Source organism: Nannospalax galili, unplaced genomic scaffold (genome assembly GCF_000622305.1).
Source record: "Nannospalax galili isolate Female #2095 unplaced genomic scaffold, S.galili_v1.0 scaffold441, whole genome shotgun sequence".
NCBI lineage: Eukaryota > Metazoa > Chordata > Mammalia > Rodentia > Spalacidae > Nannospalax > Nannospalax galili.
The window spans coordinates 64,173-82,137 of NW_008348089.1; the positions used below are offsets into that span (position 1 = coordinate 64,173).

A 17,965-nucleotide genomic window follows, 5' to 3' on the forward strand; every position below is an offset into this window, starting at 1 on the left:
TATGAAAGAAAAGTATGTCTTTCTTTGGGTCTTCAAGAGAGCCGTCTGTGCTTTTTGTTCTCTCACACTCGCTCACTGACTCACTGTTCTTACCTGTTTTACAGATCAATGACAAACAGCAGCAAGAGCAATTCCCATTGCTCTTCTCTTCCTCCTTCTGGCTTCCAGGGTGACACACTCTTACTTTTTCTCTTACCTTCCTGCACATTTTTTCTTGGTCTTTTTTGAGGGTTCCTCTTCACTTTGAGTAATGTATGGGAGACCCAGAGCTCTGTCTGAGAACTTCTTGTCATCTTTATTCACACTCGTTATTTAAAATGTCTCATCCACATTTACAGGCAAGTGTGAGGCTGTGGCATCTCCCAGTAATATGCTAATGCCAGTACAATCTTAGCTATTTTAACAAATAAGGCACAGGGTAGCCGGTGCTTCCTGAAAGACCACCGTAAGAGGCAGCATTTCCCAAGGTGCTCACAGATCTCAGTTTTTGTGGTTGTCTACCTTGTCTTACCTCAGCCTGAGACTGAGCTCAGAGTGGCCTTTATGATTTGAGTACAAGCAGAAGCTTCCAAAGTCACTTCTACGTATATCAACAAGCACACTTGTAGATATATTAGGAGTACATAGGGTTCTTATAAAATACATTTGTTAACTCATCTATCACACAGAACAAAGTTATTATACTGAAGTAATAGTTTATTAGTTTCACATTAGGTTAGTTTTACCCTGTCAATTCCTTTGCATCTGTAAGTTACTAAAACTTGCTGCTGCTTTTGCTGCTTTTTGATCAGGCCAAGCAAAGTCCTGCCTCACTGGGTATTACTTAAAAGCACTACCTTAAGAAAGCCACAAGGTTTGTGCCTTTACTAAGAAGCCACCTTCTCAGATAGACCTTGTAGCGTCTCCCTCAGGAAAAAACAAAACAAATGAAAATCCCACTTCTATTTCTAAACTTCCTTACTCCTTTATCTGGCACTGTTTTCCTTCTGAACATTCATCACACAGGGCACCTCATATGTACATTTATTTCCACTGAAACTGCCCCTAAGAGTTTCAAGTTGCAACCTTACCTATTTTGGTTGTAGTTCCAATGTCTAAAATTGCTTAGACTATAGTTGGTATTAAATAAATGTTTACTCAATGAGTGATTAAATCAATACATGACACTACCCACCATTATTACCATAAATCATCATGCATTCTTGTTGAAAAGCTATTAATTAGAACTAGGGCCAGGTGCAGCAGAACATTCTAAAGCAATTCTTTTCAATGAATAATCTGTTATACATTAGTTCACAAAAATAAAATAAATTTTGTAATACAAAATTCTGTATGCCATATAAACTTTGGTAGGAAACACTTTGGTTTTACACTTTTTCTCTCAACAGCACTTCTGACACTTGGTATGAGGAAGTTCTGTCTACACAGCAGCTATTTATCCAGCAGAGTCAAGTGGATAGATATCCTCCAGTTCAGTTCTGATACCACCTACCAGAAGATAAACCAGATCTATCATTCTGTCCTAAGTTAATGGCTCTTGTCCCACAGGACACACACACACACACACACACACACCACTGGATCACTGAAAGCCCCTGTGTACTCCCCCCTCTTTTTTTTTAGTTGAGTTATACACCTCAGAAACTTTTTGGTTTTCTTAATGTGCTGGGCATGGAGTCCTCAGTCTTGGGATTGCTAGGCAAGTACCCTAGTTATATCCCCCAGTGTAACCTGTGCTTTTAACTGACTAAAAATAAATTATTTAAACAGGGCTAAAGAGATGGTTCAGCAGCAACTAAGAACATTGTGCTCTTACAGAGGATCCAAGTTCAGTTCCCAGCATCCACATAGTGGCTAACAACTATCCATAACTTCAGGTCCAGAATATCCAACACCCTCTTCTGGCCTCTGTGAGCGTTGTACAACACAGATGCACTTACATACATACAGGCAAAACACACATATATATAAAATAAAAGTAAATCCAAATTTTTTTTAATTAAAAAAAATTGGGACGTCCAAGTTTGATTTGCTAGACTATTCTCAGAGCTGAGGGAAATGCTTTACTTAAATTCCCCATTTACTTTAAAAGTCATTAGAAAGGGTCCAGATGGAAGCAGAGTGAAGGTCCAGGCACATGGAGGTTTAGAGTTTCCCTCACAGGCCACCTCTCCTTCTTCAGCTCCTCCTCCTTCCCCTGTGGTGGGAGAGGGATGTGAGGAACTGAGAGCTCCTGCCCTCTCATTGCTGAGGCCCCCAGGAATATTCCAACAGTCATCTCATTAGAGCACATAAAGGCCTCGGCCACTTTGGAGACCTCAAGTGTTTCAGGAGCTATGTGCTAGGAACTGTTACACAGAGACTGAGTATACATAACATTTCTAATCTTGATATCATGAGTTCTGTGTAAAAATAGCCCTAAGTCTCAATCAGTGATTATTATTGGATTCTTCAACTGACAATGCTTTGTAGTCTGGGTGCTAATATGGGGTAGACTTTAAAAGAAGAAATAAATACCTAATATGTAGGGTTAACATCAATTTGAGAATACATTTCCATTTTGACTTGAGGTCTCAGTAGTGTGGCAAGAGAATTAGCCACAAACCAGTTGAGAACATCTCTGTGGTTTTCTCTAACTGGAAAATATTCAAAGTTGCCCCACTTACTACTTACCATAGTTACTGTTTTCTTGTTTTCACATTTGAATTCTTAGCACAAAGCTAGCCCATCCCTGGAAAATAAGTTCTCTGTTGGTGTGTTTATGATCCCTCTTATTTCAGAGTGTAAGGCACTTACGTAAATATCTAAATCTAATGACATAATTTAGCATTAGATACAAATGATATTAAAAATAAATATAGCAACAAGGTATGGTGGTGTGCACCAGGTGTGGTAGTGTACACCAGTAATGCCCAGCACTGTGAAGCCAAAGCAAGAGGACTGAGAATTCAAGGCCAGCCTGAGACGTAGAGCAAGATCCTGTCTTAATTTTTTAAAATTTCATTTATATTCATAAAAGTGATATTATAGGGGTTGGAGAGATGGCTCAGTGGTTAAGAGCACTGACTGCTCTTGCAGAGGACCTGGATTCGAGTCCCAGCACCCACATGGTGGCTAAAAACTGTCCTTAACTCCAGTTCCAGGGGAATCCTAAGCCTTCTTCTGACCTCCGTGGCATTGCATGACATGGGTGCACCCACATACATGCAGGCGATACACTCATACACATAAAATAAAAATAATAAAATATTTTAAAAAGTGATAATCATAAATAACAATTTGTAATATTTTTAACAAGTCCTTTACTATGTGTGAGTTCATCTACTTCTTGCTTTCTTATTCTTCTACATTTACTTACAAAATACTTTTACTACAGATAAGTAAACTGAAATGTATTGAAGTTAAATAACTTACTCCAAGTCCCACAACTTACAAAGGGGCCTAACTGTGACTTGAACCTATGTATGTTTCTAAAGCCCGAGCCTTGTGTATTTAGTCAACATAATAAATCTGTGTTGGGTTAGAGAGATGTCTCAGTAGTTAAGAGCAGTAGCTGTTCTTGCAGAAGACCCGGGTTCAAATGCCAACACCCACATGATGGCTAACAACCATCTATAACTCCAGTTCTAATGGATCCGACACTTTCTTCTGACCTTGGTGGGCACTGCATGACATGGGTGCACTTACACACATGCAAGCATAACATTCATACACATAAAATAAATAAATACATTAATTAAAAAATAAAAATAAATCTGTGAACAAAAGCCCTTCCCCCAAACTATGCATCTTCAAACTGAACCTTCTGCAAGACTGATCAACTGCTTAGAACTTCAGTGATTGTGGAGTTTGGAATGTTTCAGGCCCAGAAGCTAATTGCCATTTATGGTGGACCATCTTTAGCCCCTAAATAGCCATTCCTTGCCTACCACTGTGCCTGATTTGAGATCCTTTGGCTGACAGATAAAAACCATTTGGCATGTATTAGCTTAGCAGATTACCAGCTTCCACCAACCCAAGGCTAAGAAGCCTGTCAGCATCTAAGGCCTAGGAGCAGAATTCTCCCCACTTTGCTATAACCTGCCTCTCTGAAATCTCCACCAATGTGTTTGAAAGGTGTCTTGATTTATGACTTTCTTTGTTCTACTACTATAAATACTTAATGAAACTGCTAACACATTGGAACATGAAATTTGGGGTAACCTGAATCTGTGTTCCTGGGCTATGGTCACTCATATTTGGCTCCAGAATAAACTATCTCTTATCCCCTTTGAAGTGAGTGTTGGGCTTTTGTGTCGACTTGTCCTTCTTAACCACAATGGTGCTCAGAGTGCCTTACTGCTGGTAGGAGGGCAGAGGCAGTACTGGAAAACACACTGCAATTAAAGCCTGAGTTACCAGTGCTGCGTGTGTTTAGCCCCCACCCCTGCTAATGACTCCAATGACTGTCAGCTGAGAGAGCCTCCTGATCACCTACTGAGGTCACCGTCCTATGGCAGAACAAATTTCTGTAGTTTTAATTCATAAATGCATTTGTCGGCTAGAACATAAAACTAGTTCCTCTTATCTGTGTCTCTGCAAGCATGTCGCTTGAAAATGACTGGCAAGTTCTGATTCCTCTTGGGGTATTGTGAAGCTGTGGAAATCTAGGATTTGCTAAATAAGTATGTAATAATACAAGGACCTAGAGTAGAACTCTAAGGATGACATGACAGTGACTTGTAAGCACTATCATCCTTACAAATTCTATGCAGCATCCTGCAACAGAAAGCATCTGAAGGTGTTGATAAATGGTCCTTGCCTCAACAGCTTGGAACGAAGCACAGAAGATGCAGGTGACCCCAATTAAGGATGTGCACAAATCTGAGAAGTGTTTCCATTTGTTAGAAATGAGAATTTAGGGCTTTTCCCTTGCTGCCAAATATATTAAAACATGCTTAGCTTTCTTAGGTAATTAGTTGACTTTTCAGTGTGTCAGGAAAAAAAGTTATTTAAAATGACAAACTGAGGGTTAGAGAAATGGCTCAGCAGATAAAGGTGCCTACTGTCACAGCTGACTACAAGAGTTTGATTCCTGGGACTCAAATGGCGGAAGGAGAAAACTGATTCTCACAGGTTGTACATACACACACACACACACACACACACACACACACACACAAAGTAAATAATTTCTTTTTGCAAAAATGAGAGAAGTTTAAAAATAGAGGCACAAACAGACTCCCTTCCCATGGGAGCCAGAGGACTACAAAGGCACGTGTTCTGTCTGCTTCTTCCACTTGCTGTCCAAAGGCAATATTGACTAGTAAAATTAAAAATTTTAGCACAAAACGTTTGGAATTTACCAAGTTTAATGAGTTGGCTGCAGATCCTCAGTTATAAAGCTATGAAAACCCTGATTTCATTTGGAGTGGTATTTAATAGTTCCCTGTGCTACCTAGACCCTCTGCTGCCATCTTCTCCATCATTTTGTCAGCAATGACTCCTTATTTAACCAGCTACTAGGTACAGTCAGTTCTACTTTCTTATTTTATTTTTGGAGACAGACTAGCCTAAAATTCTCTATGCAGCCAAGAATGACCTTGAATTCCAGTTGCTGGAATTATAGGTGTGTGCTGCCATGCCCAGCCAGTTACACTTTCAAAATATTTCATGTTCATCCCCACTGACCCTCACTTCAGACTAACAGTCCAAACCTGATTATCTTGAACTTATTCTTTCTCCTGCACCACTTTCATTTCCCATCAATCCACTCTTCACGAAGACGCCAACAGACCCAAGGCCCCTTGAAACAGTGCATAGCTGACTGTATGCACACCCTTCCTCTCACCTGCATAGTAAATCCCAACCCATCAGCTGCTCTTTGAAGGTCTTTCTGACCTGGCCTGTTCCACTGGGAACTACCCTTTTTTTCTCTTTAGAATGTACCACCGGCTGGCCTGGAACTCACTATGTAGAACTCACAGAGACCCACCAGCCTCTGCCTCCTGAGTGCCGGGATTAAAGTTGTGGCCTCCATTCTCAGTCTGGAGTTACTTCTTACGCTTTTATGCTTTGGAGGACTTGCTGGACTTTCTCAAAAATGTCATATTGGTGCTGGAGAGATGGTTTAGTGGTTAAGAGCACTGGCTGTTCTTGCAGAGGACCTGGGTTCAATTCTCAGCACCCACATGGCAGCTAACAACCATCCTTAACTCCAGTTCCAAAGGATTCGATGGTCTCTTCTGATCTCCTCAGGCATTGCAGACACAGGTGCACTTACATATATGTAGGCAATACACTCATATACATAAAAAATAAAAATAATAAAAATTTTAAATGTTATATCATTTCATTTATTTGGTTTAGAATATGCTGTTTTGTTTGTTTGTTCATTGTTTTCTGCCTGAAAAGTTCACCTTCTTTTATTCCCTCAGTCTCTCAATCCAACCTGTCCCTCCTCTCATTCTCATTCCTTACCTGACATTCTGGCCTTGCCCTGAAACTCCGTGCTGCACTCCATCCCGGACATGGCTAATTTATTTAAGTATGTGCAAGGTCAGGTTAGCCAATGGGTACTGTAAGAGTAGTACCTAGGGTTCACAATGCTTTGAGGAGTTCATGAAAATATTCAATTTCACTTAAAATCAGAAGAGAAATAGAACTTATCAAGAAAATGTTTAAATATATAAATATTATTTTTAGGAGAAATATTTCATTACAGCATTAACATATTCAATAACAATTTCCAGAGCAAAGATGAATCTCTTTCAAAATTAGCTGTAAATTTTTAGGTTCATATTTGAATTAATACAGTTATATGATGTTGAATTCAGTATAAACCCTATAAGACATAAAATTGAACGAGGATTTAACCTTTAAGAAAAGATCTCCATTTCATTTTAAAATATACTGTTTCATACAGAAAAACTCATTTTAAGGCTACTAACGCTTAGATATTTGCACATGTGTCTTTAATCTCGATGTATCTGATTATCATTAGTCACAGTCGGTTATTTTCTGAGATACTTGGCACCTGAGCATGGATATGGCAGATTTCAATGGTAATGTTTTGTTTTGTTTTGTTTTTTAATTAGAAGAAGCATTTCATTACAACAGCATTAACCTATTCAATAACATTTTTCTGAGCTAGGGTACATCTCTTTCAAAATTGGCTGTACATTTCTAGGTTTACAGATGAATTATTACACTTATATAATCTTTTACTCATTATAAACTCTATAAGACATAAAATTAAATGAGGTTTTAACATTTAAAAAAGATCTCCACTTCGTTGTTAAAATACATAAATATTATTTTAAAACATTTATGAACATATGAATGAATATATGTGTATCTTTATATGCACATGTTTATATTTGTACATTCTTATATATGACTACAAACCCACTTTTTTTTTGTCTTTTTGAAGCAGAGTCTCCCTGTAGCCCCAGCTGTCCTGGAACTCACTATGTAGACCAGGCTGGCCTTGAACTCACAGAGATCTGCCTGCCTCTGCCTCCCAAGTGCTGGGACTACAGACGTGCACCACCACGCCCAGTTCAAACCCAAACAGAGGAAGAGGTGTAGGAAGACAGAAGTGTTTATTATTATTTATTATTATTATTTTTATGTGTATAAGTATACTCCTGCCTGCATGTAAGTACACCCGAGTCATGCAATGCCCATGGAGGTCAAAAGACAGCATCAGATTCCCCTGGAACTGGAGTTACAGACTGTTGTTAACCACCACGTGGGTGCTGGGAATTGAACCCAAGCCCTCTGCAAGAGCAACCAGTGCTCTTAACCACTTAGGCCATCTCCCCAGCCACAAGAAAAGTGTTTAGAACCCATCAAAGTCATAAAGTGGTCCTTGCCACTTTATGTTTTTTAAAATTTAGAAAATAAGGAGCTGGAATCGAACCCAGTTCCTCTGGAAGAGCTGTAAGTGCTATTAAACACTGAGCCATTTTTCCAGCCCCATGAAATAAAAATTAAGAAGATCAGAAAATAAAATGAAATTTGATTCACTTTCCAGTAAAAGGTTGCATTCTGAAAGCAAGTGAAAACGATAGCAGTCAAGACTTCTGGAATGATTAAACTAAATGTCACTCGTGATTTTTTTTTTAAGTTTAGAGACAGAAGAAGAGCAGCAATATCTTACCTCAAGCTATGTCAACATCTCTACCGATTCACTGCAAGGCGGTAGGAAGTATCTGGTCTGGGTCCAAGCTGTTAATGCACTAGGCATGAAGGAGTCAACAAAGTTACAAGTCCATCTGGATGATATAGGTGAGGAATGACAAATGCTAAATGTCTTGAATGATAAACTACTAATGTGTTATGCATTCAAATGGTCTACTTCTGAAGCTGGCCTGACCTCGAAGGTGAGGTCTACACCATTGGGCAGGTAGAACAATAGATGGGCAAAAGTATAGGGTTGCAAGCCTTGATTTCACAGACAGAATGGCAGGCATCATGAGGAGGGGCTGGGGGCAGGCATGAGGTCACAAGCTTTTGACCTCCCGTGTAGTGCTATGGGAGAAACCAAAAGCAGGCATGAGGGTCACAAATCTCTGACTTTACAAGCAGGGTCTGTGCAGTGTGGCAGAGAGTGGGGGTTGTGAGCAGGAAGTGGGTGCAAAAATTGCATGCCACCGACATCACAGGCAGGGGAAGCTGGAGGAGGGTGCTAGGGTCACAAGTACATGAGATTACAGGTGGGGGCTGCATGGTGCCTGTTCTAATGATTTTCCGAATTTCATTGGTATAGTTACGATGTCTCCCTTTTCATCTCTAATTTTATTAATTTGGGACTTCTCTTATTTTTGAGTAGTTTGGTGAAGGGTTTTGCAATCTCATTTAAAAAATTTTTTGAAAGAACCAATTCTTTGTTTCATTGATTCTTTGTATCATTTTTATCATTTCCAGTTCATTAATTTCTGCCCTGATCTTAATTATTTCTTTCCATCTATTGCTTTAAGTTTGGCTTGTTTGTTCAATCTTTCTGATTTTTTTTAATGTAGACACTTATAGCCATGAACTTTCCTCTTAGGACTGTTTTCATTGCATCCCGTAGATTTTGGTATGTTGTATTGTCATTTGATTCCATGATTTTTCAGTTTTCTTCTTGATTTCTTCAATGATTCATTCATCATTCAATAGCATATTCTTCAATCTCTATGAGTTTGTGTACTCTCTGTAGTTTTTGTTGCTATTGACGTCTAGCTTTATTCCAGTGTGGTCAAATAGAAAACAAGAAATTATTTCAATTTTCATATATTTGTAAAAACTTGCTTAGTAAGTTTTGCCTATTATATGACAAATATGACTTTGCCTATTATATGACAAATCTTAGAGAAAGTCCCATGGCCTGCAGAGAAGAATGTATATTCTGCAGTGTTTAACTGGGATGTTCTGTAGATATCTGTTAGGTCTTTTTAATCTATGATATCATTTAACTCCAATGTTTCTCTCTTAATTTTTTGATAGGAGGATCTGTCTTACTAATAGTGGTGAAGTCAGCCACTACTGTTATGTTAGGTTGATCTGTAACTTTTCAATTAAAAGGATTTGCTTTTGAAATCGGATACATTCATGTTTGGTGCATTACATTTAAAATTGTGATGTCATCTTGACAGATTGTTCCCTTAATCACTATGAAGTGACCTTCTTTATCTGTTTCGACTAGTTTTAGTTTGCAGTCTTTTTTGTCACATATTAGAACAGTGATGCCTGTTTGGCTCCTAGTTCCATTTGCTTAGAATACCTTTTTCCATCTTTCACCCTCATTTTCTGTATGTCTGTGATGGTGAGGTGTGTTTTTTTGGAGGCAACAAACAGATGGATCCTGGGGATTTTTTGTTTTTGTTTTGGTTTTGGTTTTTTTAAAACATGGTTTCCTTGTAGCCCCAGCTGGCCTGGAACCTACTATGTAGACCAGGCTGAACTCAATCTCACCGAGATCCTCCTACCTCTGCCTCCCGAATGCTGAGATCAAAGGCATACACCAACAAGCCCAGCTGGGAACCTGTTTTTTAAATCCAGTTGCTGGTCTGTATCTTTTGATTAGGAAATTGAGACCATTAATATTCAGAGTTATCACTGAAAGATATTATTTCCTGCCATTTTGATGATTTTTGTAGTGTTTGGTATTTAACTATTCATTATTTGTTCAACTATTGTTACATTGTTGTGTATTCTTTTCATGTGTATGCTTCTCTCTCTTTAATCTGAAGAAATCCTTCAAGTATCCTCTGTAAATCTGGCATAGTGGTCATAAAATTCTTTAGCCTGCTTTTATTATGGAAAATTTTTTTCTTCAATTATGAAAGATAGTTTTGATGGTTGTTTGTTAATAGTTGTTGTCTTCCAGAGCTTGAACTATATCATTCCAAGCCCTTCTGACTTTCAAAGCTTCTATTGAGACTCTTAAGTTATTATGATGAACAGTCTTTTATTTATGACCTGATATTTCTCTCCTGAAGCTTTCAATATACCTTTTTAAAAATATTTTTTTTAATGTATTACTTTTATTTTATGTGTCTGAGAGTATTGCCTGCATGTGTGTAAATGCACCTGTGTCATGCAGTGCCCACCAGGGTCAGAAGAGAATTTCAGGTCTCCTGGAACTGGAGTTAAGGACGGTTGCTAGCCACCATGTAGGTGCTGGGATTTGAACCCAAGTCCTCTGCAACAGTAGCCAATGCTCTTAACCACTGAGTCATCTCTTCAGCCTTTCAAAATACCTTTTTTTCTTGTGTGCATTTAGTGAGAAGTTGTGCAAGGTGGGGTGGGGGGCTTGTTTATAGATTATATAGGGTTAGAAAATAAAGAAAATATATACAGCTGAGGAGTCTGAGCTAAGGTGTCCTTGGGAAACATCTGGTCCCTTCTCTTCCTGGAGCCATTTGACTTGCATAAAACAAAGAGGCTGTTTCAGCTTGGATGTGGCTAGCAGATAACTGGAGCAGGGACAGCAGAGACACATCCTGGCAGAAGGAATGGGTTGTCTGGCTTTTCTGTAGCTGTGGCAACTACATCAGGCTTAGTCCCCAGCACTCTCTTGAAAATAGTTACTATTTGTAAGAACAATTGCTATCAAAGGTAGACCTGCTATGAATGTAGAGCAATAGTCAAATAACAACAAAAGTAACACAAAACTCTTAAACTCCAATTATTTTAGGAAATACAGAAACACTGATAGTATGTTGTGCAGTAAGATGTGAGTTACTTTGGATATGTGTGAAAAGAAAAAAGCACAGTAAATCTAGTGATTAGTGTTGGTGTCATAAAGAAAAAATCAAGGAGAAAAAGTAAATAGAGCTGGGCGTGGTGGCTCATGCCTTTAATCCCAGCACTTGGGAGGCAGAGGCAGGCGGATCTTTGTGAGTTTGAGGCCAGCCTGGTCTACATAGTGAATTCCAGGACAGCTGGGGCTACAAGGAGACCTTGTCTCAAAAAGACAAAAAAAAAAAAAAAAAAAAAAAAAAAAAAAAAAGTAAATAGAAGGGGCGTCAGTTAGGGACAAGAAGGGGAGGCAGTTTTGTCTAAAGGCAGAATGAAGGAGGCGGGGGGAGAGAGAGAGAGAAATATAAGCAGATAACCCGAAAGTTCCAGGTCTCAGGAGGTTAAGACATGGACATCCTTCAAGTCAGGGTAAATTATGTTCTTTAGGAACACCTATCAAAGGGAAAATTAAACAGGAAAAAAAGAGAGGACAGAAAAGAATAGACAAAGGAGGAAAAGGAGAAGAGACAGACAGACAGACAGACAGACAGACTAAGAAGAGAGAAGCACAAAGCTGGCCTCCTAAATTGACACTGAGTATTAAATAAAGGAGGAATAAACGTAAAGAGGAGACAGCAGGATGTCAGCAGAGGTGTCAAGTCTGATTGTAATCTCACTTGGTTGCTGGTTTCAACCTGGATGTTCTCAGTATTCTGTCCCAAGCTTCGAGATCCTATCACACTCCGGGACATGGACCAGGCCACAAATGCTAGTCATACCTCCATGTTGTCCTTCAGAAGTCCAGTTGGGAAATCTGGCCCAGCCCTTGAGCTATCTTTCTTGATGCTGGGCATGCTTCTTGGAACCTGTATCTAAGTTCCCCAGTAGGCTCTGTCTCTGACCCAGTTTCTACATCACTGAGTGCTGTGGGGTTCTGTTGTAAAATTTCTTCTCTGTAGCCTAGAGCTAGTCAACATCTAGTCCTGTAAACTTGTTCTTAGTTTCCTGAGAGTCCAGTTTACTGAGGGGTCTGGGGCTGTATGCTTGTAAGTATTTTAACTTTCACACCAGTCCCATTTTGTAAAAAAGATAATAGCTTATACATGAAGAAACTGAGGATTGGGCCATCACAAAATTTAAGATTATAGAGCTAAGAAGTGTCTAATTTTAATATCCTTGATGCCTCAGTCTCTCTTAGAAAAATAAAAGTACATTACAATGTGTTTGATAACTTTTCTGGTGATTAATGAAATGGGGTTTATGAAGAAATCTCTTAGGGTTCAGCATGAGTACCCTTCAGGGATCACTAAAGTCTTCTGTCATGGCTAGTACCATAACTTCTCAATTAATGGCAATTATTTCAAGTAATAGGCTTGCCTATGAATCTGTTCTGTTTTCTCAATACTGAACTTTAAAACATACACTATTGACTATGGTGATAAACAATACTTCCATTTCACTGCATATTCTTAGGAATGTCAGTTCTCTTCATATGTATGCATTTTTAAAACTTACATTTTGATGTAAAATGCAGCAAATATACTCTTTTCTTTATATATATTTAATACTTTATTTTTATTTTTATTTTATGTGTATGAGTGTATTGTCTGCATGTATGTAAGTGCAACCATGTCGTGCTTTTGTTTGGGATTTTTTTTCTGGATCTTTTCAGGGAAGGGGAAATGCAAGACTAGTCAGAGCTACAAAGAAGAGGGAGACTATGCTTGAGATCATTGTTGGTTTTTATTTTAAAAGACATTTGTGAAAGCCCATCATTTCCTTTACCCACAAAGAACCCCAGAAACAAGATGCAAAATTGTTCCTGATTTCTATTTACGAGTGTCCCAAGCTGCTGCGGTTGGTTGCTTCTCCAGCTTTTCTTCCTTCAGGGCCCTAGTCCCTCCCCACTTAGGAACTGAAGTCCACCAGACTGGAGGTGAGCAGGCCAAGTAGAGAGACCTGGAGCTGATGTTGATGAGCCTGCAGGCTGAGGCTGGGCTGTGAGGCTTTCAGGCCTGAAAGAGAACAGTTTGCGCTCCTGGCATGAGCCATATTCCCTTGTAGCTGAAGTCTGGTCTGGACTTTGGGGAGGTGAGAATTCCTCTTCTAAGCTGGACATAAGCAGCTTGCCTCCTTCCAGAGAAGAAAGTTGATTCTGCCTGTTGGAGAAGTTACTGTTTTCAGTGTTCCCCCTAAGAAATAGAGGACAGACAATGCCATATGGTTAAAAAAAAAACAGTAGGTTAAAAAAAAAAAAAGTGTGCAGTGAAGGGAGGGGAGCTGGAAGGAGGAAAGGGCCATGGCACAGTCTCTCACCTACCCAAACACAGGAGCTCTGCTCCTCCACCTATCCCCAAGGGTCATGGGGGAGGTGAAAAGGCAGAAGAAACTAGAGAAATGGGATGGAGCTAAGTCCAGATTTCAGAAAGTCAGATGAGCCGGGTTTATTTGAAACAAGCAAAAAACCTATTTTCAGAAGAGGGTGTTGGATCCCCTGGAGCTGGAGTTACGGGAGGTTGTTAGCTACCATGCGGGTGCTGGGAATGGAATGTGGGTCCTCTGCAAGAGCAGCCAGTGTTCTTAACCTCTGAGTGATCCCTCCAGCCCAATATACTGTTTTCTTAAAATGAGTTCCTTTAGATAAATTAATGAGGTGTACAGCCTCTCATATTCAGTGTCACTTGAAGTGACACACTATTGAATAGTGTCATTTTTAGGAATAAAAGTATAATCACTAGCAGTTTTATTATTATAATTATGATCGTTTTTGTTGTTGTTTTTGAGACAGGGTCTCCCTATAGCCACAGCTGGCCAGGAGCTCAACACGTAGACCAGGCTGGCTTCTATCTCATAGAGATCCACCTGTTTCTACCTCCTGAGTGCTGGGATCAGAGGCATGCACCACCATGCCTGGCTATAATTATTATCTTAATGTTGTCACCTTCATTTACTTAACACAAATTATATTTCAGAAACTTAGCACACATTACATTTACTTTTCGAAACAACTGTACATGAAAGTACTCTCCCCATTTTACAGATGAAGAAAATGATAAAATATTTTTCCAAAGATCATTCAGCTAGTAAGGAGCAGCAGTAGATTCACCATAGACTTGCTGACTTGCTTTAGGTAACTGGCACCCATCATCCACAGAGGGAAAATCTTAGCTGGCCTCCACCTCCAACTCTGACTTCTCATACTGTGACCAGAAGTTTGAGATTGTTTCTTCTTCTCCTTCTGCTTCCTTTCACTTCTTCCCCAGTGTCCCTCCCGCCCCATTCCTTACCTTCTTGTGGAGGAGGCTCAAGGCAACAAAGCCACCAGATTATTAAGGAATGAATTGTTTTTACTGGGTGACACTTTAAGAATTGCAAGTTAGATAAATGAACTGCTCCATGAAACTGAGCAGAGACGACTTTCCTGAGAGCAATTTCCATATAATAGATTTGGGCTTTAATTACATTAGGAAGGCTGTGCTGAAATACAGAGCAGAGAAATGAATGAAGACACAGAAAGAGGCAGGGCCTCCCATCAGCCACTGTGAACGTTAATTCTCCCCATGGTATAAATATGGATAAACACATGTTGGAAAACAGAACAGCTATAATCTGTTTTATTGCTTAAACGTAACTGGAACCTAAACATAACATCCATGACGGATTTAATAGTTTTTCTAGGAATATAACATCTTGTGGGAATGTTTGAAACATAAGTAATGAGGCCACAGATTCAACAACTGAGTCTTATCACAGTCTAGCATGTGCTTAATAATAGGTTATTTACAAAAGTTTGAGTTTACCCAAACCTAAAAGCTAGTTCTTCATTGCATTATCCATCCATCCTAAACCTCTTTTGGTACCAGCTGGATTTCTCAACAAACGAAGCGTATTTTCGACTTCTCAGAGCTTTCTGCAAAAGCTCCTGACTACCTAAAAACAAGCGAAGACGGCCTTCAAGAATGAATTGGCTTATTCAGGCATAGCAATGCAATGCTGATATACTGCCATAATAAGCTATACGACAAAGAGTATGAGGCAAAACATTTTCAAAGGCAAAATGAGAAGGCTGTATAAATTGTTTTGGATCAATGATCTTTGACTACAAGGATCAGTAACAAAAGTGGTACCAGTCCAAGGTTGTCCAGGCAGCTGCTAGGCAGATATCGTAGAAGCATATTCTGTATGAGATCCTGGCTCTGGCGGAATGTTGTGATCAGACACATGGTCATAAATACGCTTTCTTTGACACCTCCCAGTTTTATTTACTTTTTGTGGTTGTTGTCAGGAGGACTTGACATAAAGACTACCTTTTGATTCTGATAATCTTGACAGGTCTCAGAATGCTTCATGTTGCTAATCCAGTGGCCAGGCCAAACTCATGTGGGAGACAGGAGGAGGAGGAGAATTTATAGCCTTGATGGTACTTAAATAGTTTTAAGTACTCACAGAGACCTGAGCATCTACCTTCTTTTTTCCAGAAATTAAACAAAACTGATTCTTGTTAAAAGAAGCTTATACTAGCAAAAGGAAACCAGCTGTAGAAGTCAGGTGAACATTTTACCCTCTGTAATTAAATTCATTTTACTTTGTTTTTTTTATGCCATTTAGTCCTTTGCAATATCACGCAACTAGAAAACAAATCTTTAGTTTTTACATTACTCTATAGGTTACCTGTGTAAATAATTTTAGATGATTATTAATAAAGGAATAGTTTCCCAAAGAACATTTTATAGTTAGCATAAATAAAAATGAATTAATTCATTGAGAACATTAAGTTGTAGCAATGGTCCCTGAAGGCTAGATGCAGATTTTTGAGTTGTTAAATAATAAATCTAACAAAGATATAGGTTTTTACCCTTATGTTATGCATATAGAGGAAATGAAAGGTGTCAATAATCTATTCTGTTCTGAGAAAATAAATTTACAAGTGTTCAGAGCGTTTACAAATATAGATATTCCAGTTGTACAATTTTCCTAATACAACAAACAACTATCAGATTCATCAGAATGTCAAACCCCCTTTGCAAGTTATTAGCAGAACACTCAACAATCTGTATACTCTTAGAGGACCTGTTTACTGTAGTGGAGAACAAAAAAAGTTAGCAATAGATGTTCATAGATTTCCTTATTACACAATAGAAGAATATTATTGGGAAAGGTCCCAATTTAGCATCTTATCAAGTTATATTCTCTAAAATAAATGACACCGCTAGCTTACTGTTATGACAAAATACCTGAGAAAATCAACTTATAAGGAGGAAGGATTTGATTTGGCTCACTGTTTTGAAGATGTCAATCCATGATCAGTTTATTCTGTTGCTTTGGCATCTGTGGCTAGGTGGCACATCATGGCAGAGAGCATGGTGGAGGAGGCTGCACCTCTTGTGGTAGCTAGGAAGCGAAGAGAGAGAGAAGAGGCCAGAGTCCTGATACACCCTTTTAAGTCATCCTCTTAAAACCTAAGACCTCCCACTAGACTGCATATCTTAGAGTTTCCACCTCTCCAAGTGGTACCAAGCTGGGGACTAAGCCTTTAACACATAGACCAGTTGGAACTTTTAAGATCCAAGTCATAGACGAGAGGATGCCTCCTTAACCTCTTTTTTATGCTCTCAATAATGAGGCTGACTCTAGAGTTTTATTAAGCTTATAAGGAGTGGGGAGTCTGCAGCAAGACAGGACTGTTAGCGTCGCTTTGAAAGAAGGGGACAATAGGCTGGGCAGAAATTTCTTAATACCACTTCTCCCCTACATGATAAATCAGATAATAAAACAAGGTTCATGAGCTGCTACTTAGATCATGAATTTGGTATAGTTTTGTCCTTTGAGTTTGGCATGCCTATATATGGTGAAAAGATACCAATTTCTCCCTACAGAAATATAAAAAAAATTTATTTATGTATATTAGTGTTTTGCCAGCATGTGTATAAGTACACCTGTGCATGCTATGCCTGTAGAGGTCAGAAGAGAGCATTGGATCCCCCGGAACTGGAGTTACAAACAGTTATAAGCTGCCATGTGGGTGCTGGGACTCCAACATGGGACCTCTGCAAGAGTGGCCACTGCTCTTAACCACTGAGCCATCTCTCCAGCCCTTTAGGGAAGTTTTTAAACTGCTGGTTTTCTGTTTCTTTTCCTAGTGATACCTTCTGCATCCATCATTTCCAGTGCTAAGACTGTAAATGCTACTGTGGCTAAGACCATAATTCATTGGAATAGCAAAAGCACGATCGAAAAGGTCTCCTGTGAAATGAGATACAAAGCAACAGCAAGCCGAACTTGGAATGTAAGCTTTCATTATTCCGTAGCGTGTGAATCACTGAAAGAAAAGCCAACTACCAGTGTTCAACCTGGACTTAAAATGAATTCACTGCTCATGTTTTTGTCCACTGGTATGATATTTGAATGACTCTAGTTTTAATGATTACTGTCTGCTTCCAAACAGTTGTTTCCTGCAAAGGTCCTCTGCCTTCTGTAAACTGCTAAACTAAGACTGAATCTCCAACTAAATGGACCTATTTTTAGTTCCCGGTAACTGTCTCTTAGGATGAAAATTACATCTACAATCATAAAATTTAAGCAATTTATGCTAAAATTTGACCACCATCCATGGGGGAAAGTATTCAAGATGGAGAACTAAGAACTATTTCTTTTTAAATTAAAAACTGCACAATTCAAATTCTATAAGCCTTAGTCTTAGGTGAGATTAAAGTCAAAGTGAATTTCTAGACAAATGAACTATCTTTTTTTTTTTTTT

General features: G+C 39.0%; 1 protein-coding gene across 1 annotated transcript in view; it reads left to right on the forward strand.

Moving 5' to 3' along the window:
- Positions 1-17,965, forward strand: part of Il23r (interleukin 23 receptor) — a 101,402-nt gene that overhangs the window by 32,303 nt on the left and 51,134 nt on the right. The window contains exons 5-6 of the mRNA XM_008844603.3: positions 8,111-8,271; positions 17,349-17,494. Of these exons, the coding sequence (XP_008842825.1) occupies positions 8,111-8,271; positions 17,349-17,494 (307 nt within the window). The remainder of the gene's footprint in view (positions 1-8,110; positions 8,272-17,348; positions 17,495-17,965) is intronic.